Here is a 26,425-nt window from a genome sequence, read left to right as displayed (position 1 = left end):
TGGTATTTATAAAGGTAAGTATTCCATACTACGAGTATAGTGATAGTTTAGAATAGACATGCGCGCCGGTTAAAAAAATCGGAAGGCAGTGCGCGACGAAAAAAATCACGGTGGCGGAGTTAGATTTCTTTTTTTTTTAATATGGCTTGCATAATGCAATGGGTCCAATAAATGATCTAAGCCGAGGTATGTCAGCTTTTGGAAGCAAGCGAGCAACCGAAAATACCCTTTCACTTGGTGTCTATGTAGTTGCTAGAATGCGTAAAACGCTTGTGCCAAAGATGACAAATGAGGGTAGACAGGTTGTACTCTCGTGCACCTATTACCTCATAAAATGAAGTACCTACTAGTTACTGCATTTAATTTATTCCGGTATATTTCCACAGACCAATACATCGAGGAGCCAAAGAAAAGAAAATATGATCACATTCGGTAAGATTTATTAGGTACCTAATTCTAATACAAATAAAACATCTTCACTATAAAGTTAAGCCAGTTTTACTAAGGTATGAAAATAAATATGACAAAAGAAATTTGGTTATAATATTACCATTATCAAAAATATTTTTCAGAGTTTATCGCAATGTGAAATTTTTGGGACCCTTTTTCACAAAACAGCAATTTGGGTCTCTCGTTTTACTAGATCAATATACTGAAAAGATGTTCAAGAAGATGAATTGGAAGCAAAGTAAGAGATTTTTATTTGGGTCTCTCCTGTTGTTCACAAAGGATAATTGTAAGAACTTTCTTGTTGGAACTATTTTGCAACGTGACGCAGAACTTTTAAGCAAACGAATTGTAAGTATACCTTCATTACCTACCTATTGCCAACAATAAATAAATATTATAGGACATTATTACACAAATTGACTAAGTCCCACGGTAAGCTCAAGAATGCTTGTGTTGTGGGTACTAGACAATGATATATAATATACAAATACTTAAATACATAGAAAACATCCAGGACTCTGTGCTCGTCACACAAATAAATGCCCTTACCGCATAACAATCCATTTTGCTCTGTTCATATTATTTTGGGTATACAAACTTATCTACAATAAAATCTTTTTTTGGATTAGACATTTAGCACCTTACTTTAAAAAAGGTACCTCGTATAATCCTTAATCAACACGTTGGGCTAAAACATCAACAAAAAAAAACAATTTGTTTACTGCAAATGTTGGCTATAACCACGAACCTCGAAAATGGAAGTTTCATTTACTATCCATACTTTCTCGAGAACGGCATGACTCTATACAACAGCTATAGTGCAGAATATAAACGAAACTTTGATTTTCGATATGCGCCGATAGTCCTCAGATTTTGAGCCCCGAGCAAGCAAGAAATTCTATATTTTTTTCTTGCTGTGGTAAAAGCAGTTTTTTTAATCTGTTACAGCTAGGTGTCAGCATTATTGATTCCACAATGGATTCCGACTTGTACAATGAAGATTTGTACACCATGATAGAATGCGAAGTGTACTTTGAGCCGTACCACCATGTACTAAAAGCGCTTCAGGACCCCAACTTTCCTGAGCACCTGGCGATGAGCAAATACATTGTCGACGTGCAGGTCCGTTCTTAATATCACCTATATATTTTTGATTGAAGTAGTTTTACTATACATCGTGCGGTTATTGTCATGCATTTGCCGCGATTTGACCGTAGTAATGCAGGAAAGAACCTACTCCATTTTTAGGGTTCCGTAGCCAAATGGCAAAAAACGGAACCCTTATAGATTCGTCATGTCCGTCTGTCTGTCCGATTATGTCACAGCCACTTTTTTCCGAAACTATAATAGCTATATTTATTTATTCTATGAACCGCATTAAGATTTTCACACAAAAATAGAAAAAAATAAATTATGGGGGTTCCCCATACTTAGAACTGAAACTCAAAAAATCTTTTTTTATCAAACCCATACGTGTGGGGTCTGGGGTATCTATGGATAGGTCTTCAAAAATGATATTGAGGTTTCTAATATAATTTTTTTTCTAAACTGAATAATTTGCGCGAGAGACACTTCCAAAGTGGTAAAATTTGTGCCCCCCCCCCCCTGTAACTTCTAAAATAAGAGAATGATAAACCTAAAAAAAATATATGATGTACATTGCTTGCTAAGGTACAATTATTTTTATTACGCCAGGATTTAGTACCTTTAATGTTTAATCTGTCTGTTAAGTTCTAATAGCTCAGAAAATCATGTCTTAAAAATGATTTTTCTTAGGAAGATTTCTTTGAATTGGCGCCTAACCTTTTTTAAGACATGATTTACTGAGTTATTTGAACTTAACAGATTAAACATTAAAGGTACTAAATCCTGGCGTAATAAAAATAACTGTACCTTAGCGTTTTTTCTTAAAAATTAAATCGATAATTTGAAAAATTATAACGCCTGCAAAATTGTAATAGCAAGCAAAATATAAAATGAATAAAAATTTGAAAACCAAAAATAAAATGACTCGTATTATAATTGAATATGAAGGTACAAAAATTTGGCTTTTATAGAATTTACCAATAACCACGGGAACATAGCGTAATAAAGTACACCCGCCATTCTGACTGTCAGGATGGCGGGTGACCTGTTTTTTGGTGATAACTTTAAGTACCGTGAGGTACAATTTTTTTTAAAGGAGGTACTAAATAGTACAAATTAGGTACAAAAATATGGTATGGTTTTCATTTAATTCTATTTAGGTACACCCGCCATTCTGACTCTCACGAAAAAAAAAAAAATATATATATATATATATACATTACCATGCAAACTTCCACCGAAAATTGGTTTGAACGAGATCTAGTAAGTAGTTTTTTTTAATACGTCATAAATGGTACGGAACCCTTCATGGGCGAATCCGACTCACACTTGGCCGCTTTTTATCAATGCAGAAAGCATCCAAATCCACTGTGTTATGGCGTAGGTAAGTCCCTTTGAAAAATTAAATAGTTGGTCGCATTCTACAGAACTATATGGTCATTTATAGGTATATTCGAATACCTACCGAAAGCTTTCAAACAGTGGTGATACAGAAAATAAAATAAATATTTTCCCATGACTTGCCTTTGCGCCACTGTACGACTGTAGTATATATAATATAATCTATAAGTCATTTGTACTCGTATATACAATTAAGTAGATCCAACAAGCACAAAATAGGTACGTTGTGCAACACTGGGGGTTAAGTGAAAGTTTGCAAAAGAGGTCAGTGCATTAAAGACTCGAGTTTGCAATATTCTTACCCCCGGAGTTACACACAATGCTTTTCATCACACTTGCGATGAAAAAACTAAAGTTTAAGCGAAATATTCCTTAATACGGTGACATTTCAAACATTCGTCCACCATATTGTCATTCTTTGACAGGTTTGGCATCGAACGCACCTTTACGGCATTCAGCCACGATTAAAAAGTCTGTATTTTTTTTAAACGCCTATTAATATAATCAAATTATATTTTTAACATAAACAATAAAAATAAATTATAAACGTCAGTATTTTCAAAGTAATAGTTATTTGTTTTACAATGGGGCCACATTTGTTTAACCCTTGTGCCTTGAAACCCTCGCAACGCTCAAGATTCCATTCGCTACGCTCGTGGTTCTATTTTGGAAGCTTTCGCTTACTCGGGTATCAATATTGGCACGAGCGGTTAAACAAATTTTGCCACCGAGTGAAACAACATTTTTCACCATACCAACGCCAGGAAAATTCTGACTGTAAAGTATCAAATAAAATCAAATCCAAATGAACGTTATTAAATATTTATCAATCATCATTTAAAAGTCAATTGTACCAGCTAACATACAGAAACAACTCAAAATTTGCATCAGATTACTTTGCCACACTTGTGGATAAAATGCAACTTTCTCATCCGTTTTTGAACAATCAAGAGAGCCTTTGCCAGCTAGTGTGGTGAAAAAGTATATTTGGTTGTTATCACTTATCAATGAATACATTTTTAATTGTCAATCAGACAAACAATAACGAACAACACAGTAAACGAAAAATTTTTGATTGCAGAAAGTGCCCGAAAATCCAACATACCTCACTCGGGATACCGTATACACTTTAAACAAAAAACGTCGGACGGTTACTAAATTACATCTTTTCGGACGTCGAAAAGATGAAGATGAATGGCTCCCACTGCGTAGTTTAAGAAGTGGAGAAAAAGAAGAAAAAGAATTAAAATTTACAGTCCTGCAGGATGAAACTTGGCCATCTGAGACAGAGTTGGGCTTGAATAACACCCAGTATGAAGCGTATAAACTTGCTCTCACCCACGAGTTCGCCGTGATCCAAGGCCCGCCAGGCACTGGCAAAACCTTCCTTGGAGTCAAAGTTGCTAAGACTCTACTTGAAAATGCACCATATTCCGATGATGAATGTTTAATGCTTGTCATATGCTACACAAATCACGCATTGGATCAATTTCTAGAGGCTTTGTTACCTATAACAGATTCTATTGTTCGCATCGGTGGAAGATCACAGAGTCAGCTCTTGGAAAAGCATAACATAAGTAATTTCAGAGGCTGGGCTTGCTACGAGGAAAGAGCCCAACTCGAGTATCGTATTCGCAAACTAAAAGACTTTTACGAAGCTTGTATTTCGCCTGACATTTTATTGAACTACATCACTGTTGTTAAATACGCCGAAGAGTGCGAAATCGTTCATAGATTTTACAAAGGAAAATACGAAGATGCTTTGAAACATTGGCTGTTTGGAAATGTAGAAAATGTTGAAATTATTCCACGTTTAGAAGAACACGTTCAAAGTGACGGAAACGAAAAGTTGCATGAAAATAACCATGTGGATAATGATATCTACGCCAGGGATGAGTTGGGCATAGATGACGATGATATTGATGAAGTCTATTATCGTAGATTGTATGGGAGTTCATTGGTATCTTTCTCATTGCCAGAAGCAGAAGAAGAGATGAACATGCTCGTGAAAAAGTACCACGAAATTTTACAGGTTCAAGTCAACTTAGAAGAGCAGAACCAGGAAGTGGGCATGAATTACGGTGACATAGTGAACACATTGCAAGATTTACAACATGAGATATTTCAACTGGACTCGCAGATAAATATTTTCAAGGTATGATCAAGTCATTTTAGTCACCTAAATTTAAAACTATATTTCTAGATTGGATGGCCAATCTCAAATGTCCCAATAGAATCCAATCAGTCTACTAGTGATTAAAGTGTGCTAGCACTACTACTACCAATGTCATTTTTGGTACTTAGCGCTTTCATATTACCAAGTCGATCGATTCGATATTATTATTTCATAGATTCGATATTTGTAATTGTTTTTTTTTATTTATTTATTGTTTGTAAAAATGGACATGTAAAAGTGCCCCTGTGGCCTATTTGCTGAATAAATGTTTGATATTTGATATTTGATCAATCAATCGATCAATTTTTCGTGTTATGGCTCCATCAAGGTGTTGATGATTCTGCCAATGTCTAGTATATGATTAGCTTATTTACACTCTAAACGTTCTTCAAATTAGATGTTTCCGTTAGCCGCCCAGGCCCAAGGAAATAGTACTAAAGTAAAATTACCTACGAGGTCGCATTTTATAAATAGGTAAAGCGACAAGGTACAAGGCAGGTACAAGTTCACCGTTTGCCTCTCATTGTAACAATTATGGTGGTAAGAAAGAGACAAATTTAAATAAAAGCACAACGTCTTAGTGGCACCGTCTACCTACAACAATAATGTTGCACTGGTTTTTGTTTAGCAACATAATCGTTTATTTGTCTATTTGCCATTCCGTAACCTAGAACAACGTATTTACTCATATAACCAGCATGAATTGGACACTAGAAAATAACTAATTGATATAGACATGATAATAAGAATGTGTTATTTCTTTAACAGGATATGATGATATGCCAGTCTCGTGCCCCCAGAATAAACCTCGCACATGTGAGGGATTTATCTACAGTTCCACTTATAGAGCGTTGGTCATATTACTATAAATGGGCCGCCATCGCCAAAGGTTACCTGAAAAAACAGGCCAAAAAAAGAGAGGTTTGTAATTTTTTTTATAGAAATTATTTTAATGTGTAGTTTTAAGCAAAGCAACTCACATTCGTGCGAATTCAGGCTATGTAGGTATTTGTACGTACATTATATGAAGTAGCAAACATTTTTGTCAAAGCACATGAATTACTATGGTGTTACACATTCGTGTGCATATTACCAAAACGCATATGATTTGCGATGATTGTCTTAAAGTCTCTCAAATGTACCATCGATTGTAGATGGCCCGAAAGCAGAGATGGGCAAATCGTAATCGATTCCTGATTCCACGATTACTTGATTTTACTTTGTAATCTACTACTAGGTGTCAGATTACTTGTAATGTAATCAAGTGAAACGGTAAATTACCATTACATATTATGGAATCAGTAATCATCTATACAAATATTACCATTACTAATAATTGGGAATCATTGTCGATTGCAAATTACTGGAATTGTTGACTTGATTACTTCCAGATTACTTCTATATGTTAAGTGTCTTTTAAACGAAGTTTTCTCAAACATACAATTAAATATCGTGTTGACTGATTCGCATACGTGGCATCCGAATTTAGGGTCAATTTTAAGATCCAAGATGGCAGCAAATTTTTTTGCAATATTCTTTATTATACTCGTTTTCGACTAATTCGTATACAAAATGGATAGGTAATATAGGTATATTTTATGCAATTCCGTCCGTGCATTCTGAACTCATAATATGAATTATGATTCACAATGTGTAAGGCCGACCTAAGGGTTCCTGGTTGACTTGCGTGACCCTAAAAACGTGCCGCCATCTTAGATTTCAAAATGGACCCTAAATTCGGACTCTACTTAAGTATGCGAATTTTTGAGAAAACACTATACAAATCTCGGCGAGAAAAAAAGGATTGCTCAAAGAAACTCAAGATATTCCTGATTCCACATCCATCACACAACATGTATGAAATAAAAATAGTTTCTTCAATCATAAATATTAGTTTTATTTATTGTACTCAACTAAATAAAATTAAAATAAACTTGTCGCTATTACTTAAGCTTTAAATTAAATATGCGTAATTAAAATTAAGTACGGCTTTAAAATTTATCGTTTAAACCCTTTAGTGGGTAACGGCAACGGTAACGCCTTGACTGTACTTGCAGTCGAGTTCATAAATATATGAGCATTTTCCATAAAAAAAAGGTTTTCCTAAAGTATAATTATGAATGATGAACTTTCCCATGTACATTTATTTGTGAAGCCCTGGCAATACTCATATATTTATGAACTCGACTGTACAATATCTTTCATTACAAAAGAGTGAGGTGGGTCCAGACACAATTGACAATATGAATTATCGGTCAGGTACAAAGCTAAGTGAATTATTTCTTAGATTTAAGAATGTTTTTCATTATTCAAGTTGGCTTTTAATATAACTCGTCGCTCAAAGTTCTCGTCTGTTAATCGGTTGCTTTTTGGAGTATTTGTCATAGTCGCATAAGAGAACAGTCGTTCTACGGGAGCTGAAGAGGTCAGAGGTGTATTATACTTCAGAAAAACTTTTTTTATCTCAGGATATTTGTTCAGGATATCTAATGACCGTGATGTATCTGATAGATATCCTAATATACAATATTCTGCTCTGATTGAGTGTCCGCCGCTGCCGCCGCTAGTGTTGCTGTCACTATTTGAATTACTGAAATCGTAAAACGCGTCATCAAAGTCATGTGTATGTTGAAATATCTCAGGCTCGATATTTGAATGATGTTGAGATTCCTCCGATACAGCCGTCAAAAACATATTTTTTAACCTAGCGTGATGTTCGGAATCCACGCATTGGTACCATGAGTTCTTGAACCTGGGATAGCTGTGAGCGGCGATAATTGCTTTTTCTGCTGCAGGTCCTGTAAGTTTCAATAAATCGTCGAAACGACTCTGCACTTGTTTTAATAATTGAACCGCAATTGGTTTACAATATTGATAATTGTTTTGCTGTAGGGCATGTACTTTTTTTTTAAGCATCAGTAGTGTTGGTAGCAATAAACCGTAATAGGTATTATTTTCTCCTTGAAGAATATCCAGTACTGCTGCTACGGGTTTCAAACAAGACAGATATTCTTCTATATAATTGAAATCTGTATTACGCAGCGGATTTTCCAAACCGAGCCCTTCATGTAGAACACTGTTTTTTTCTTTAATCGATAAAATTTGCTTTAGGGCATCATACATACTGTTCCAACGAGTTTCGCCTGGTCGACTAAGATTATGTCCCAATATATTTTGGATGATTTCAGAGCTTTTGGGACGATTCGCCATTTTCCAAAGACGATTACATTTATCTATTACACTCTTATGAATGTTGGACAGAGCAGTGTCAGTGGTAAGTAAATGTTTTAAATCTGTTGTGGCTATCAGATTCAAAGTATGGGAACAGCATCGCATATGATACGGTAGCAGTGCATGATCATTTAAAAAGTCAATACAACCTTTATTTGAATCTGAAATCATCAAGGGCTCTTCTTCGATATCATCATTAGAGACATTAGAAACGGTCTCACAATTGTCATTTGTTTCTATGCTACCTGGGTGAACTCCGAATTCTTTAAAAGCCTTAACAAAATTGCTACCATTATCTGTAGTAATAGCAACAATCTTAGGCAAATCTAAGTCAAATTCATGTAAAATGTCTCTTAGTAGATTAGTTATGCGTTCATAATTATGCACTCCCGGGAATCTCCGACATGCCAATGCCCTCGATGATCTTAGAAAAGTATCAGGATCGATCCAATGTGCCGTCAGGCCTAAAAAACTTCTTTTCCGGCTGGACCAGATATCTGCAGTTGCACAGATAAAATTTACCCTGCTCATTAAATCTTTAATTACTTTAACTTGATCATCATAATGTTGATTTATACGACGGGTCAAAGTTGTACGACTCATAATAGTCAATCCCAAACTGTCGACATGCAGTCTCTTTAAGATTCGAATGAAATGTGGATCTTCTACACAACTGAGTGGTATCATCGAATGTAAAAAAAATTTTACTACGTCGCTATCAAACTCTTCTTGAGAGTAAGAGCTGCTAGTTTTAAGCACTTGACGATTTTGAACTGATGTTGATTGCGGCTTTTTTCTTTTCTTCTGTATGCAATATGATTTGTATTCTTCAACACAGTCAGGTCCATGTTTTCTCTTCAGGTGTTTAATGAAGTTGGAAGAGCATTTTTTATAGCCTTTTACTTCAACGTTTAATGGTAAACATTTCACGCACGCTGCCACAGTGGACGAATTTGTTGTTTTAGACGTAATTTTGGAAAAAAACGTACCATCAAATAAAATTTCAGATTCGGAACTTGAGGCTGATGTTTCTTCGCCGACAGCTGGTGAATCCAAATCCATAGTGGAGTTATGGGATGGATTTATAAATTGGACTATTGGATTGTAAACCCGCTGAAGTGTAGTTACATTTGTCAAGTTCAATTGACATTGTCAGTGAGGCATATTATAATATTTTAGTAGGACCTCTTCAACGTTATCTAAATAGGTCTGATAACACAATTATAGCGGCAGAGACGATTCAAAAACATTATGCACTACATCTGTACTCTGTACACTTCCTTGGGAATTATAATCTGGTATCTGAAGTGTTTATTTAACACGTTCACTGCGGGAAAATCTTCAAGTTCGAGTACAGGTACAGGTGTAATGAATTATACTTACTTTACTATCGTATATTGATGAAAATTAATAAAATTTACCCTATCTATTTTAATTTGCTTTAGGACTCTCCCTGAAATAGTTGACAAGGCACGAATAATTTCCATAAAATACGACGGGAAAACATTATTTACTAAAATCGTCTGCATATTTTTCAATTTTATTTACAGCCTCAAACCAAAATGTTTCAAATACTTGTGGAGGTATCTTCAATAGTTGTTTTCTTAAATGTGATGGCTGTGTAACACATGTGCAATTATCATCTCTTAGGTCTTTATTGTAACGAAGGCCCTTTTCTTGGTGTTTTCGAAATACCTCCATTACTTCTTCCCAACAATCTTCAAAATCTAAAAAGTGTTTTCGTTTGAACATCACCTTCAGGCACCTCTCACGAAAATTTAGCAGACAGCAGCATAAATTGGGCTCTGTAAAATAAACAGGTACCTAACATAAATAAACATGACCTTTTTATGGTTTTAAAAATAATAACTATTATTTGTTTTATATCTTACCGTAATTGGCATTTCCTTGACGAATTTTGGTTATTTCTAATTTTGCCTGAAGTTCCATTTTAAAACATCGAAATTCCTCCACATCAATCATGCATGTCATTGTGTTATAAATATTAACCCAATTTTTAAGATTCAACACCAAAATTTAATGTGAAAGTGAAATGCTAGAATGACATGTAGACCAAAAACAATTTTAGTGACATTAACAAAATTATAAAATAAGGTTTGCCAATTAAGTAATAAGCCTGGAATTGAAGTAAAGTAATTCAGATTACTTAAGTACTTGATTACCGAGGAATCAATATTACAGTAGTGGATTACAATACCGATTCCAAAGGAATGGATGACAGACGTAATCAAAGTACAGTATTACATTAATTTTGATTACCCAAATAATCGATTAATGAGGAATCATGATTACTGGAATGTAATCGTGTAATTAATTCCAAAAGGAATCGATTACGTCCAACTCTGCCCGAAAGACACAAAATGACCTCAATATTTTTAATTCTGTGTTGATTTCAGGAGTTGGTCCAATCTGCTGCACAAGCTTACGAAGAAGCTCGAATGATAGCTGACCGTTCACTCTTAAGAGGGACTCGGGTTATTGGTATGACCACAAGCGCTGCGGCAAGATTGCGAAAATTACTGGTGGAAGTTTCACCGCCAATAGGTAGGTTTATATATACCTACATTTAGTACATCCATATACAGGTTTCAAAATTATGGTTTGCCAGATTATATATATATTATATACCATACTGAAACCAGTGTATTTTCTTAAGATTATGAATGACGGATTATTTTCAGTGATCGTGGAAGAAGCAGCGGAGGTTTTAGAAGCGCACATAGTCACGTCTCTCACGAAACAATGCAAGCACTTGATTCTGATTGGTATGTCTGTCGGATTCATATATCAAGGGCATTACAGCTCTAGAAGTATAAAGCCCGTTCGATGGTTTTTATAGTCGTAGTAGCAACTTTACTCCCTCTGGCGAGTCAAATGTGCAATGATCACGCTTTAATTATCAACCTAAGAAGAAACTTGTCGGTTTTGGTCGCTTTAGATGCATGTTTAATTTGTGAAATGTTTGTTGTTATAAATATGTGTCAGTGGGACGGTGGCAGAATAGTCCGAGTAACGGGTGGTCGTTGCGTCGCTTTCAGGAGACCACCAGCAGCTGCGGCCGTCGGCGGCGTACATGCGGCTGGCGCGGCACTACCAGCTCGAGGTGTCGCTGTTCGAGCGCATGATCCGCAACGGCGTGCACAGCCGCCGGCTCGGCGTGCAGCACCGCATGCGGCCCGAGATCGCCGCGCTCGTTTCGCCGCACATCTACCCCGACTTGCAGAACCACCGCTCCGTCGAGGACTTCCCGCCCGTGCGCGGCGTCGCGCACAATCTCTTCTTCTTTTCGCACAACTATATGGAACAGGTCTGCCATATTCTTTCCAAATGTTTCTCAGTTACCATAAGTTAATACCATCTTCGACTCATAGTCTTAGTACCTACTTAACATCTTATCATTTACGTACGTTTCATATTAAATTATTTATTTTTATTGCTATTTAATATACCTACCTTGAATTTTGGTAGAAGAACCCCCATACCCCGGAATTTTCGAGTAAGTATTTCAGCATAATATTTTTTTTTCGCCAGCACGAAGATGAGAACTCTACTCGCACTAACACCCTGGAAGCAGATTTCACGCTTCGTCTGGCGAATTATTTAATGCAGCAAGGATACAAACCTGATGACGTTACTATTGTAGCTGCCTATTCTGGTCAGATGTTTTATATGCGAAGAGTAAGTAGTCTAGCATTAGTAGTAGTAGTGTAATGCAAACACATTTTTTTTATCTGATTACCACATCACTTAATAGTGATGTGGTAATGTGCCCCATCGTGCATTTAGGAGAATAACTGTCATTGGAAACTCATTTAATTATTCTAAACTGTTGTAATATGTAGTGGATGAAAGGAAAAAACGTACTGTAGACTTAGTCATGTAGAGCCAGAAGAAATGCATACAATACTAAAGAATTTAAAAAAAAATCATGGTATTGATGAGATCCCACCTAGTTTAATAAAGTATTGTGCGGAAATCCTAACTATCCCATTTAGTATATTAATTAATCAATCATTCTCTGAAGGCACTTTTCCAGACGCCCTAAAAATCTCATTAATAAAACCTGTTTATAAAAAAGGAGACAGTACAGATGTGAACAATTATCGACCCATAGCTCTGTTACCAACATCAGCAAAAATATACGAAACTGTCATGATAAAGCGTCTCTACTCTTTCTATGAAAAATTTAATATCCTAAATAAAAATGGCTTTAGGAATAACCACTCAACAACCTTTGCAGTTTACAAGTATGTCAAAGAAATTATAAGCGTAATAAATAATAGGAACTATCCAGTGGGTCTCTTACTTGATATGAGTAAAGCATACGATAGAGTCTGCCATCAAATCTTATTAGACAAACTTTATACTACAGGAGTCAGAGGAATAGCCCTAGAGTGGTTTAAGTAATATTTTACAAATCGCTTCCAATATGTTGACATACAAAACGTGAACTTTGAGACAGGCCAAATCAAACACGTCAGATCTGATAGAGTTCCGGTGACAGGCTATATACCCCAGGGCAGTGTACTAGGTTGTCTATTATTCCTAATATATAATAACCGGCCAAGAGCATGTCGGGCCACGCTCAGTGTAGGGTTCCGTAGTTACTCTTCCGTCACAATAAGCTAAACTGGAGCTTAAAGTATAGTAAATTGTTAACCAAGGGATGAAACGGTACCTTTCACCTGAGTTAAACAAATAGGCAAATTTGCATAATCAGTACCTAATTAAAAAAAGTCTTTTTACTATGAAGGGAAAACTTTTTGCGATAACTCAAAAACAGCTAAACTGATCATGTCCGCTATAGTTTTCATTTAATGTCTTTCTTAAGCTCTACTTCCACGATTTTTTTCATATTTTTTTGACCTATGGTTCAAAAGTTAGAGGGGGGGACACATTTTTTTTTTCGGAGCGATTATCTCCGAATATATTCACTTTATCAAAAAATGTTTCTTGAAAACCCCAACGATACCCCACACTCTAGGGTTGAAGCGAAAAAAAAATTTCACCCCCACTTTACGTGTAGGGGAGGTACCCTAAAAAAAATTAAATTGTTAGATTTTATTGTACGACTTTGTCGGCTTTATTGATTTATATATCCATGCCAAATTTCAGCTTTCTAGCACTAACGACCACGGAGCAAAGCCTCGGACAGACAGACAGACAGACAGACAGACAGACAGACAGACAGACAGACAGACAGACAGACGGACATGGCGAAACTATAAGGGTTCCGTTTTATGCCATTTGGCTACGGAACCCTAAAAACGACCTACCAGACATATTGAACGACCATTGCACACTCTTTGCCGACGACGTTTCCTTACTATTCTCGTGTAGTGATAGCCAGGATGGTGAAACTAAATTAGAGTCTATATTAAATTTTATTACTAATTGGTTACAAACTCACAATCTACAACTTAATCTCAAAAAAACAAAAATCATACAATTTAAACCTTGGCAAAAAGCTGGATTGCCATTAAATATCAGTTATCAGAACATACAAATAGAACACGTAAATACAGCCACTCTATTGGGATTAGATCTAAACAGTAATATGACTTGGAAATCTCACATACAAAAACTAACAAAACTATTACAAAAAAATACAGAATACTAGTGAATATAGATCAACTAGATTCCTGTAGACCTTATTTTATTCAACACTAGATACTCACTCTTGCCTCGATATACATCTATGAAACAAGCAAATTTGTGAGAAAACATACCAATCTTTATTCACCATCGCCACTAATAGATAATAGAAGAAACAACGGAAATTGTAAGAAATTGGAATTGCCTTTCTCCTCATTAAAGCTTGTTACATCTAGCCCTCATTTTATGTGCATAAAAATGTATGCACATAAAACTTTCCTTTCGGATTCGCTAAAAAACTTAGAAAAGCCTAAATTATTTTAAAATAAATTAAAAAACTTCCTTATTAGTAAGTGCTTTTACAGTGTGAAAAATTACTTTAACGAAAATTATGATTAAAATACTTTTATAATATCTATTTTAAATTGTTTAAACTTGTTAAGTTCTTTAGTTTTAAGTTCACTGTAGTATTAATGTTGCAGAGTCCTTACAGGGCGTCACTTGAACTAACCACATAATATGTACCACCTTTACAACTGGTTTGTGACATGAAATAAATGATTCTATTCTCCCGTAATCGCCTAAAAATCCAAACATTTCTGTTTAGCAACGGTCACTGTACGACCATCTCTCAGACGTGAAGATCACAGTCCTGGACAACTACCAGGGCGAGGAATCTAAGATAATCCTGTTGTCGCTGGTGCGCAACAACGACCACGACAGCATTGGCTTCCTGGGCACCGAGAACAGGATCTGCGTCGCCTTGTCCAGGGCCAGAGAAGGTAGGACAATCCTCTGTAGGTATGTGTATAATTCATGGTCCAGTTAAAGTTAGGGAAGATTTCCTAGAAGACCATTCTCGCGTAGCAGGAATTAAATAGATGCCCCTGGTGCTCCATTAAAAAAAAATCCAACATGTAAAGGTAAATTTATTCATTTTGTTCATCTTTGGTTTAAGAAAAAAATATAATCTGGATGTTTCCAAAGGAGAGGTGGCACCATAGTCCAGAAATGCTTAAGGCATCAAAATGTCTTAGTCGGGCACTCCCTGAGAATTAGACTGATTTAAGTAGGTATATTTTCTGTAATATTTTATTGTTAACTGACGGAAACATTCATTTGTCATAGATATCCCTGAAATAAAGAAAAGTAATGTATTTGATCAACAGGTTTCTTTATACTTGGCAACATGGAGTTGCTGAAGAGGAATTCAACTCTTTGGACCAATATAGCTCAGACTCTGGCAGATAACGGATCGTTGGGGTCAAACTTGAAACTTAAATGTGAGAACCACGGACAAATAACTGAGGTATTCTATTTCATCAGCAAATCAATTTAATACAAAGAAGTCATACCTTTGATGTATTTCTAATAATGACGGTTACATTCGGATGCCGATTGCATCGTTGACGCAGGTGATTTCGCTGTCAATATTTTTTCATCGTCGCCGAAGCTGCCATCCGAATGCAAACATAAAGCTTAGTTTGATAAAAGTTGTACCAAAAAAAATAGTTGGTATATTATAAGGCTTTACTTTGATAGCTCCAAATATTTTTCATGGCTGCTGTTCCAGATTACATCGTTAGAAGATTTTGTAAAGGTGCCCGAAGGCGGCTGCCTACTGGATTGTAAATATAACCTGGCGTGCGGCCATCCTTGTCCGCGCATGTGCCACGCCTACGATATAGCTCATGCCAGCATACAATGTACTAGAGACTGCGAAAGGTTTGTCTATTTTTATCTCGACACTCTAGAAAAGGCATTTGCAATTGATCATTTTAGTAGTCACATTCTTTTTTAGGGATCCGTCCGTGGTCAACTAGGAACCCTTATAGTTTCGCCATGTCCGTCTGTCTGTCTGTCCAAGGCTTTGATCCGTGGTCGTTAGTGCTAGAAAGCTGAAATTCGGCATGGATATATAAATCAATAAAGCCGACAAAGTCGTACAATAAAATCTAAAAATTTAATTTTTTTGAGGGTACTTCCCCTACACGTAAAGTGGGGGTGATTTTTTTTTGCTTCAACCCTACAGTATGGGGGTACCCAACCCTAAACTAATAGGGGTCTTCAACAATCATTTTTTGATAAAGTGAATATATTCGGACATAATCGCTCCGAAAGAAAAAAAATAATGTGTCCCCTTCCTCTAACTTTTGAACCATAGGTCCAAAAAAGATGAAAAAAACCGTGGAAGTACAGCTTAAGAAAGACATTAAATGAAAACTATAGCGGACATGATCAGTTTAGCTGTTTTTGAGTTATCGCAAAAAGTTTCCCCTTCGTAGTAAAAAGACTTACTTTAATTAGGTACTGATTATGCAAATTTTCCTATTTGTTTAACTCGCGTGAATGGTATACCGTTTCATCCCTTGGTTAACAATTTACTATACTTTAAGCTCCAGTTTAGCTTATTGTGACGGAAGAGTAACTACGGAACCCTACACTGAGCGTGGCCCGACATGCTCTTGTTTAATATTTAATTTGATCTAGAGTCTGGCCAGCGAGTCCTTATTCAAAGCTATTGTCGTGACGTGAAACGGGTCGGATCGAAAACCAGATTAATGAAGTGTTATGACGCGGTGGCTTATATATCTGTAGTCACAACTATGCATATAGGTATTATAGTTATAATACCACCATGTAGTTAGTTATAATACCTATATGCATAGTTAAAATATCAATTAGGCAATAGGCATATATTATAACTCGGAATTGCATGTACTGCCGGCCACACTGCCGGCATAGAGACGCCGGAAAAGAGGTAAAATTACACTCATGCATCGAGTTTTCTAGGGAAATCTGTGAAATCGAAGGCCACAAATGCCCATCCAGCTGCAGTACAAAATGTCAGCCATGCAGGCGTTACATGGACAAGCAGCTGCCGTGCGGGCACACGAGAGCCGTGCCGTGCTACATGGCTCCAGACGACCCGGCCGTCTACTGCGCGGAGGAGGTTACCGTCTCGCTGCCTGGCTGTGGACACAAGGTAGACGTCTCTTAGAAGAAAATCTGTGATATTGGTCACAAGTGTATATTCTAAGTACAATATGTCTGCCATGCAAGCGTGCATGGCATCAGACGACCCGGTTCTACTGCGCGGAGGAAGTTACTTTTCCTTCAGCTGCAGCGCGAAGTGTGAACCTGACTGCTGACAAGTAGAGCACCGAAAGCCGAGATGAGGTCTAGAACTCCTTATATTCTTGCAACTTCATTATATCACTTGGACCCGCGAAGAGTCGCGTAAGCTTTTAAATTTCAGCTCTATATATCAGTTTCGCATCTTGTATTCTTATACTCTCTAAAGAAGGAAGGAAGTCAGATTTTCAAATCACAACATAACCTAAAGATGGGTTTGCTTTCTCAATTTATTCTCCTGTATTGGAAACGCCAAAGTCAAACCAGCACTTATCTTGTAATTTTCAGGCAACAAAGCCATGTTCAAAGAGGATATCAGACGTATATTGTGTAGAGAATTGTGAAGCTGGACGGCTCAGTTGCGGCCACGCTTGCATCCGTAGATGCCACGTGAACGACGATCCGGATCACGAAAACGTGAGTACTAATATATGCAACATTTGTTGTGTGTTGTGCAATGTGTACCTAATGATAAATTCGCGCGTAAAATAGCGCGTTGGCGCAACCAAAGATGTTGAATTCCACGTTGGCCAGAGTATATACTATTTATTCGATTGTAATGTGGTACGTCCCACAATAAAAAAGGAAAAATGAATATGCTTATTCCTAGAATTGCTAATTCACAAAAAATATAAATATATATTTGCTGTAAATAGGCAGAGCGCGGCGGCGGAGTGGTTGATGGAAAATAAAAGATGAAAGATTCGGAGAACTCACAATTTAATTAAGCTACATACCTAGTTACATTCATATGTGTTAACGGTTAGACGGCTAGAGGCAGAGAGAGAGAGATAGAATGGTATTATTTGACAATAATGACAGATAAATCAGATAATAAACCATAAATAAAAAAAGAACTGTGTTTTAGGAAAGGGTGTACAATTCCAACAATATTAGTAGGTATAAAATCAAAGCAAAAAGAGGAAGAGAAAATGCAAGGCCATATACAACAGCAAAAAATTTAAATATTGTGGCTTATATTATAATTATAATTATTATAAGGCCCTTAAGTCCACTAAACTACCACTGGCTGGCTGGATAAACCCACCATGACAAAATATTTGCATCCAAGGTCCACCGAATATTGTTCGCTATTTCATCATTGGTTTTCTGTCTTATCTAAAGTGTATATCATTTTTGGGAAATTATGGATAGTCATTCCTTAAAAAGAATTCTATTTCCAAATATATAGGAAGCCCCATATCATGAAAAGATTTTTCATCTATTATTTATTTTTAGAACACACTCATCTCATAAAATGTGTAATAGGTATGTAACATTTCTTTACTTATTTTAGTACAAATGCGAAAAACCTTGCCCAAGAGCGAAGAAAGGCTGCACAGCAAATTTGGAGGGCGATCTTGGTGATCACCAATGTCCACTATCGTGTGGTGAACCTTGCCTTCCCTGTGATGTTCAGGTAACCTCCAAATACATATGTTGGTGCCTGTATGCGTGTACGGTGTGTGCGGTCTGCGATTTCCATGTCAATAGTCATTACCTACACCACTTAACAGAATCCTGTTGAATAATAGTATGTTATATGTCGATAATTCTTCAATCGAATGGAATGATATTCATTTGTAAAATGAATTACATATGTAGGTACTTAGCTTATATTGTATATCTAAACTGAAACTTTAAAGCCTTCCCCGATAGCTTAGGTACCCGTTTAGGCTTCCCTCCCCTAATCAATAAGAAAATAAAAGCGATACCGCAGTACCTTCCTATTTTGATCCATCTGAAAACCGTGGGATAAGAAATCCACTTAGTATTTTTTTGCATTATTTTGTTACTTTTATCAGCTTCTGATTCCACGTGCTAATTAAAACGATTTAGCCAATATATTAAAATTATTTTATCGTAACACAGGTTAATAAGAAGAAGTCCGGATGCAAACACTGGAAACGAGGGGCCTGTAGCGAAGACTTGAACGCTGAGCATTGCCGCGAGAAGTGCGCGCGCTCACTGCCCTGCGCCCACCACTGCAAGAAGCTGTGCTTCGAGAAATGTGGAGATTGCAAGCAAAAGGTTTCGTTTACTGTCTAATGTCAAATATCACCCAAATTATCATAAAGTATCACCTATGTACTTAACTTACTTAGGTGTGAATCTTTTGCAACAGCGCAAACTGGCCATCAAAAATGTACAAAGTATGAAATAACGAACAAAAATTAGTTGAATTCACGTAAAAAACCATTTAACTGGGCCCTCATTTATGCTTTTACAATATACGTATATTTTTTACAATAGTACATTAGTCTAACGGCATTTTAATTATAGGTAAAGAAAAGGATACCCGACTGCAATCATGAGATAGAGATCGAGTGCGAATCGGAGGCGACCCGCGAACATTGCAAAAAGAAATGTGAACGTATCATGAATTGCGGTCACCCCTGCCGGGCGGACTGCCGCAAGCCATGTGATCCGACCACGTGCAAGGAGATCACGGAGCATAGCTCAGAGGCGCCTTGCGGTCACATCGTCCAGCTGCCGTGTTATGTGTATCAAGCTAAGCAATCAGGTATTCAATGAGCTTAGTTTAAATTAATAAAAAAATCGTAAAAAAGTGAATCAATTTAATAACCACCGTTTGTAGGGTCTGTGTTGGAGGTGAAGCTGCTTTCTGCGTGCACAGCGCCGTGTGGCGCGCTGCTCCGCTGCGGGCACGCATGCGGCGGCTCGTGCTCCGGCTGCCGCCAGGGCCGCCTGCACCGGCCCTGCGCCGCGCGCTGCCACCAGCTCAACATCTGCGGACACAGGTACGTATGCGTGCACAGCGCCGTGTGGCGCGCTGCTCCGCTGCGGGCACGCATGCGGCGGCTCGTGCTCCGGCTGCCGCCAGGGCCGCCTGCACCGGCCCTGCGCCGCGCGCTGCCACCAGCTCAACATCTGCGGACACAGGTACGTATGCGTGCACAGCGCCGTGAGGCGCGCTGCTCCGCTGCGGGCACGCATGCGGCGGCTCGTGCTCCGGCTGCCGCCAGGGCCGCCTGCACCGGCCCTGCGCCGCGCGCTGCCACCAGCTCAACATCGGCGGACACAAGTACGTATGCGTTCGGCTTAGGCAGAATCTTTACCGAGTTTCAAGCTCTTGATCCCGCTCATGTTACAGGTGTGAGGAGCCGTGCAACCAGGTGTGCCCGCCGTGCCGCCGGCGCTGCTCGGTCAGGTGCCCTCACTCTGCCTGTGGGAAATCGTGCGGCGCACCCTGCACGCCTTGCACGGTACGTCTACATCTACAGTCATGTACGTAAGGGTATATGAGGACAAATTGTAATACAGCATGCGTTTGAGCAGGAAACTCCATGTGGTCGGGCGTGTGAGCATTCAGCGTGTAGGCGCGCATGCGGCGCGCCGTGCTCGCGCGCACCTTGTTCGGAAGCGTGTGCGCTCGCGCTGGCGTGCGGCCACGCGTGCCGCGGGCTCTGCGGCGAGCCCTGCCCGCCGGCCTGCCGCCTCTGCGACCCCGACGGCTTCCCCACCGACCTGCTTGGCGATCCCTATGGAGATGACGCTAAGTATGTGCATATTATTGTGTGGTTCAAATGCATCTCGCATATATCTCGACATACAAACACTGCTAATATTTTGAATGTTGCAATTTCAGGCTAATTCAGCTACAGGATTGTCCTCACATCTGGGACGTTGACACGTTGGATACTTTAATGAAGAGCGAGAATGAAACCATCCAAATTAAAGCGTGCCCGTTTTGTCGTGAACCTATTATCAATACCTACCGATACAAAGACCTGGTAAATAAAATGCTGAAAAATGACATCAACCCCATAAAAGAGAAGGTTTATGGAACTGAACAGCAAAGGTCAAAAAAGCGAGTCGAGCTTTATACAAAAGTAAAGAATCTAGGAGAAACTCAGAAACTTGCCAGAGGTAATGAATTGTTGCTTTTTTGCCTTATTTTTAAAAATCTTGCAAGTTTGTTCACCATGCCCAATGTTTCTTTATAACAAGTTAGTAGGCTGGAGGTTCGGGTCCCTATTTTTTATACCTTCAACTAATAAGAGTATGATACTTAGATCCATATTTTACATGATATTTATTTTCTTTCCAAAAAGTAGGTAGGTACACGGGGAACTTCTAAATTTGACAGATAGAACGCACTTTTCGGAAATCCATCAGTTATTTTGTATAAAGTACAAGACCCTTTCCGTATTTTTATCCGACATTTAATAATAATTATAAACAAACATGTTTAAAATACTGTTTCTAATTTCAGAAAACGTTTATTGGAACATTGCATATAATGCCTTACGTCATGTCGTCGGAGGAAAAAACAAAGATCTCTCTGTTCTACATCTCGACATGTACCATATCTACTTCGACCTACTGGTTGATGTCGGGGACTATTACACCAAATTCGTTGCCGAGAATTTAACTGAACTCAAAACCGAAATGCAAGACCAGGTAATAATGATTTGTGAAGCCCTGGTGGCGAGTAAGCAGAAGATAAGCCAGCAGCAGCAGGTAGACATCGGGCAAGAGATGAAGCGTATGAATTCTATCGTTCAGCTGGCTAAGATTCTACAATTGAGCAAGAATACAACCAATGCCGAGGTGCTGGCGATAGCTAAAACTGCTAAAGAAGCTGTTTTGACCTGGAGTATATATGACGAAGAAAAAGCTGTGGAATGTCTGAAGAAACTTGAAGAGTTCGTGGAATTATCGGGCATCGCCAGCAAAGAGGAGCGTGCTATGGTTGTGAGAGCGATAGGACTGAGGGCTGGGCATTGGTACAAGTGTCCCAACGGGCACTTCTACTGCATCGGCGAGTGCGGCGGCGCCATGGAGCTGTCCAAGTGTCCGGACTGCGGCGCGGCGATCGGCGGCCAGCGCCACACGCTGACGGCGGGCAACCAGCACGCCAGGGAGATGGACGGATCGCGGTTCGCTGCCTGGTCCGAGGAAGCCAATAACATGGCCAATTTCCAGTTAGATTAGGTCTCTACATATTTTTTCTTTATTAGCGAGCGACCTAGATAGAGCTTGTCACTTAAGTGCTTCACTTCGCTTCATTAACATCCTGACATTTTTTACAATTAAGTTATACATTTAATTATAAAATTATTTTACGCCTCGGTAGTGCACTTACTCGTAAATATTGTTTTGTTTTATTTCAAACAATCTCAAAAAATGCAGTGGATTCTGCTAATAGTTTAGGATTAGATAACCAAATGTATAATCGTCTTGATTTATTGTTTTTAAGACTGCTTTAGAAACATACTTTAGCCTCACTAAGTTTACTTTACGTACCTATTTTTTATTTTATATAGAATTCTGGTTGTAGTAACGTGTGCTTCCTCAGAGGCATTTGATGCCGCATCAAGATTCAAATTCATTAAATCGTTTGAAAATAAATGTGTGATTTAAATAATTATTGTCCCATACCTACCTATGTATCTAAAACCATAGTGATTAAGTCTCAGAATTTCTGAATAAAATTTGTTCGTTTATGGTACGCCTGTCACTAAGAAACGCCCAGCCTCACCGTCTCTGCCGTTTCAAGATTATGGCCCTATTTCAGATCTAAGTAAAGCCAACAATATTCTATATGGTCTTCGCCATGTTGCGGATTTACAGTGGCACTAACTTAGTTTACTGAATGAATACCTACTCTTTAATAACAGGTGTCCAAAGTCATTGTTAAGTACTGGACATACGCACGGGAGGAGACGCGCGGGCGGCGGACAGAGCGCGACGTCATCGCGGCAAGCTGCAAGCGCCGCGCGGCACACACTCGGCTTCACATACTCCACCGGCAACGGACGAATACCATACTAGTTTTTTATAATTGTTTGGCCGGGATTTAGCTGTAATTAAGGCGGAATAAACCAGCCTATTTTTATACAGTCCGCATTATCATTTCTACGTCCAGTAGCACCCTAACAGTCATCGAATGTCATTGACGTAAACAGGAGGCAGACTTCGCAACTATAAACGATATTATTTAAAAATCCTACAGATACAAGAAAAAAATCTTTTCACGACACCAGCCCGTTACTTTTCATAACTAAGAATGAGAAAGTTGCATTTTATCCACAACGGTGGTAAAGTAACGATGCTAATTTTGAGTTGGTACCTCATGTTGGCTGGTGGAATTGACTTTGAAGTGATGATTTTGAATGATAAATATTGAATAGAGAGTTAGACCAAGATAACTGGGCAACGATTTTGACAGAACACACTGCAAGTGTTATTTATACGTCATAATTTCAAAGAAATTGACGTTTAAAATAACACTTTTACAGTCTGGGCTATCAAAATCACTGCAGATTTCTCTAACATTCATTTTGATTTATTTCTAATGTTTAATAGTTAGTATTTTACTCGCGTTGGTGTGGTGAAAACGTTTGTGTTTCACTCGGTAGGAAAGTTTGTATAACTCTCGTGCCTTGAAACCCTCGCAACACTCAAGATACCACTTTTTCGCTACGCTCGGGGTTCAAATGTGGAATTATTCGCTTGATCGGGTTTCAATATTAGCACGTCTCAGGCTTAGAGCATTTAACCAACCGGAATCTCCTTTAAGATAACTTACCCCTCTGCTCTGTCGAAAACCTTTACCAATAGTCATACTCACGTCATGCTTATTGTATGGACTGACGTTTATCTGACATTGACGTGCCCCACCCCCGCAAAAATTGTTTTGTACAGAAAATTACAGACAGGCTTATCCGGTTGGTTATATGCTCTAAGATCTTAGGGTCAAGCTTAAATACCATTTCCAACTATAATATGGCTCTAATGAGTTTAAAAACCCACGGGATTCCAACTGATAGAGTCAGATCACTTTCTCTGCTACTCCCACTGAAAGTTCCATAGGTGCATCTCATTCGGTCATTTGGCCCCTACCTCATCTCATCTCTATATATTATTGTACCTCTGTGTATGAAATTATGACGTTTATATAATACTTGCACAGGCTGGGCTATCAAAATCGTTGCTAACTTATCTTGGTCTGACTCTGAAGCCCGACCAGAAATATATGATAATTGTCAAGAGGGCGCTGTTATTCTCATGTATAGGGTAACAGCTCAGAGGGCCTACCGCGAACCACGTTCGACGTGTTGCCTCCCTGTCACGCTTACGTACGAATTTACGAGTGCGACAGAGAGGTAACACGTCGAACGTGGTTCGCGGTAGGCCCTCAGTTTAGTATGAAAAATTTCGTTCCAATGAAATTCCGCAACATGGCGCGTGATCATATATCACTGGTTTACATGATTTTTTAAATGATTGCAGCACCATCTACGTTAAGCGTTTAATAAACGTCGTTTATATTAATTAAACCATAATAAACAGCTGCCAAAACGCAACAAACCAAAACTTATTTTTATTTTTTAATGGTCACACTCAACATAGATTTCGGGGAATCACGCCAGTTCAGCATTTGCACTTCAATAAACTCAACCAATCAGCGACCTCGCTTATTCATTTCCACCAATCAAATATCATTCCATGTTACGGTCTGTGGAGAATTGGATGAATTAAACGCATCAGTCATCAGTGTTGCCAGAATGTCCTAAAAGGGACGGTTTTCCGTCCCTTTTAATGCCACACCGTCCCTTTCCCGCCCCTTCCACGCTACCGTCCCTTTTGGGCATCAAGTGCCTAGAATAATTATTAATTTCAAAGTGACGAATGACAATGTACTTTGCTACATGGTCGATAAATATCGTCCATCCACGGCGAATATCGAATGTGTAGCATTCGCTTATATATAGTTTTATAAAGCTTCATATCTCACTTTGTAGTAACCTATAGTGTTTGACAGGTGAACCAATATCAGAAATGTAACTTAAGTCTCCGCATTTGTATCTAATCTACATCTCGCCTTAGTTTAGTTTTAGTTTGTTTTGTTGTAGCCATTATCTGTGGTAACGTCGAGGACTGAAAACTAGAAAAGCGAGAGTCAAAGAGAAACACTGTGATCAAGGTAATAAACTTTAAAGTTTTCAAAATTATTTTGTTTTAAAGCGTTCATTCAGTTGAAAGTATAGAAACTCTCCTACAACTATTTGATCGGACAAAGAAACGGCAAATTTCGGTAACGGCTTTTGGTGAATCCTATTGTATTTGTGTAAGTATTCAATTAAATAATTGTCTATTTCTTCGTAATTATTTGGGTACAACTGCTATAATTTCATTATGTAGTTTGCATAGGGAATATAAACTTTTGAGAGATGATAATCTCTGACATTCTCTCAGAGGAACATATCTAGATTATTTTGCGAGAGAAAACAAAGTTAACTAATAGTATCAGAATCAAATACATAGCCCAAATAGTGCCACCGAACCTAGGTACGTTTATAAAATGAATAAGTAAATGTGCCAGTTTTTATTTTTTTCTCAGATTTCGATTGATATGAAAATTGGTAGGTTTAGGCTTCCCATTCTGATCAGAATAAACACGAAATCTCAATTAAGGACAAAATATATGTATGTATTTTCCCTTTATTTACAGAAATTCTATACGTTTTCGTAACTCGCTAGAATATTTTTGAGGACACGGTGGCGCTCGAGTTGTACAAATAACGGAACTATATACAAGGTGCTCGTGAGCATTGCGAGACATTTTAACTAAGTATTCCTGGTAATATTTAGAAACTAAAATGTCATATAAAATTTTCTGGATTAGGCCTAGTTTCAGAGATAATTAAATGTTTTTCGAAATCATTCTTTCACCATTAGTCGGTACAAAACCAATTTTGATTGCGGTATTGCCACTTTGAGGTCTAGTCTGGACGTACCTATTGATTGACATCGAAAAATGAAAAAAATGTATTCGAGAGGCTACCCTCAAATAAAAATAAAACTTTTTAGTTAATTTTAGGTTATATGTTTATCAATAAAAATTACGTTTTATGTACAGGAGTGTTCGAAAAAGGGAAAAAAAAACAAAAACTTTTTTTTGTCGAATTTCACAAAAAGTCATGTAACATTTTTTGCTTCTGTTGCCATCAGGAAAGCACCATTAAAATCTCTCGCAATGCTCACGGGCACCTTGTATAAGTATCCAAAAACTTAAATCAAAATCTGAGAAAAATCAGAAAAAAAACGAAAACAACATTAAATATTTAATGCCATGTTTAATGTAGTTTTAGTTTTTTATGAAAATGTATTTTTTGTTTGTTTAATGCCATATTTAATGTAGTTTTCGTTTTTTATTTGTATGAAGAAATAGATAGGTAATATGAAATAGTTTGTTTTGCTCTGTCCATAAATCTAGTATTAAGTATGGATTGGGCATGAGTGGTGGGAAGAACTGACAGAACGGGATAGTCTTATGTATCTGTCAGTAGGATTAGCGAA

General features: G+C 37.9%; 2 protein-coding genes across 4 annotated transcripts in view; one reads left to right on the top strand and one right to left on the bottom strand.

The window, feature by feature from the left end:
• The window catches only part of LOC133524128 (NFX1-type zinc finger-containing protein 1-like), a 31,002-nt gene extending 8,436 nt beyond the window's left edge, over positions 1–22,566 (top strand). For 2 of the 3 annotated variants that reach the window (XM_061859979.1, XM_061859980.1), the window contains exons 6-24: positions 387–432; positions 573–798; positions 1,399–1,572; positions 4,019–5,092; positions 5,882–6,034; positions 10,762–10,909; positions 11,047–11,130; positions 11,404–11,672; positions 11,897–12,043; positions 14,568–14,742; positions 15,130–15,269; positions 15,534–15,685; positions 16,754–16,946; positions 17,384–17,512; positions 18,393–18,515; positions 18,968–19,126; positions 19,379–19,619; positions 19,695–19,999; positions 20,211–20,323. In XM_061859979.1, the coding sequence (XP_061715963.1) occupies positions 387–432; positions 573–798; positions 1,399–1,572; positions 4,019–5,092; positions 5,882–6,034; positions 10,762–10,909; positions 11,047–11,130; positions 11,404–11,672; positions 11,897–12,043; positions 14,568–14,742; positions 15,130–15,269; positions 15,534–15,685; positions 16,754–16,946; positions 17,384–17,512; positions 18,393–18,515; positions 18,968–19,126; positions 19,379–19,619; positions 19,695–19,999; positions 20,211–20,216 (3,944 nt within the window). In that variant the 3' untranslated portion in view covers positions 20,217–20,323. Of the gene's footprint in view, positions 1–386; positions 433–572; positions 799–1,398; positions 1,573–4,018; positions 5,093–5,881; positions 6,035–10,761; positions 10,910–11,046; positions 11,131–11,403; positions 11,673–11,896; positions 12,044–14,567; positions 14,743–15,129; positions 15,270–15,533; positions 15,686–16,753; positions 16,947–17,383; positions 17,513–18,392; positions 18,516–18,967; positions 19,127–19,378; positions 19,620–19,694; positions 20,000–20,210; positions 20,324–20,395; positions 20,617–20,705; positions 20,987–21,332 lie in introns of those variants that run through there. The other variant, XM_061859981.1, reaches the window with a different exon arrangement.
• On the bottom strand, positions 6,723–10,721 carry LOC133524129 (uncharacterized). Its single transcript, XM_061859983.1, has 2 exons — positions 10,237–10,721; positions 6,723–10,149 (listed from the first exon to the last, which is right to left on the bottom strand). Exon 2 carries the CDS (start codon positions 9,404–9,406, stop codon positions 7,403–7,405), a length of 2,004 nt encoding a protein of 667 aa, XP_061715967.1. The 5' UTR covers positions 9,407–10,149; positions 10,237–10,721; the 3' UTR covers positions 6,723–7,402.
• Positions 22,567–26,425: the final 3,859 nt, after the last annotated feature.

Source organism: Cydia pomonella, chromosome 13, assembly GCF_033807575.1.
Source record: "Cydia pomonella isolate Wapato2018A chromosome 13, ilCydPomo1, whole genome shotgun sequence".
Lineage (NCBI taxonomy): Eukaryota > Metazoa > Arthropoda > Insecta > Lepidoptera > Tortricidae > Cydia > Cydia pomonella.
This window is presented reverse-complemented; position numbering and strand designations above follow the sequence as displayed.

Excerpts from the sequence above, each read along its gene's own strand:
- LOC133524129 (XM_061859983.1), bottom strand. The coding sequence starts at position 9,406 with ATGGATTTGGATTCACCAGCTGTCGGCGAAGAAACATCAGCCTCAAGT.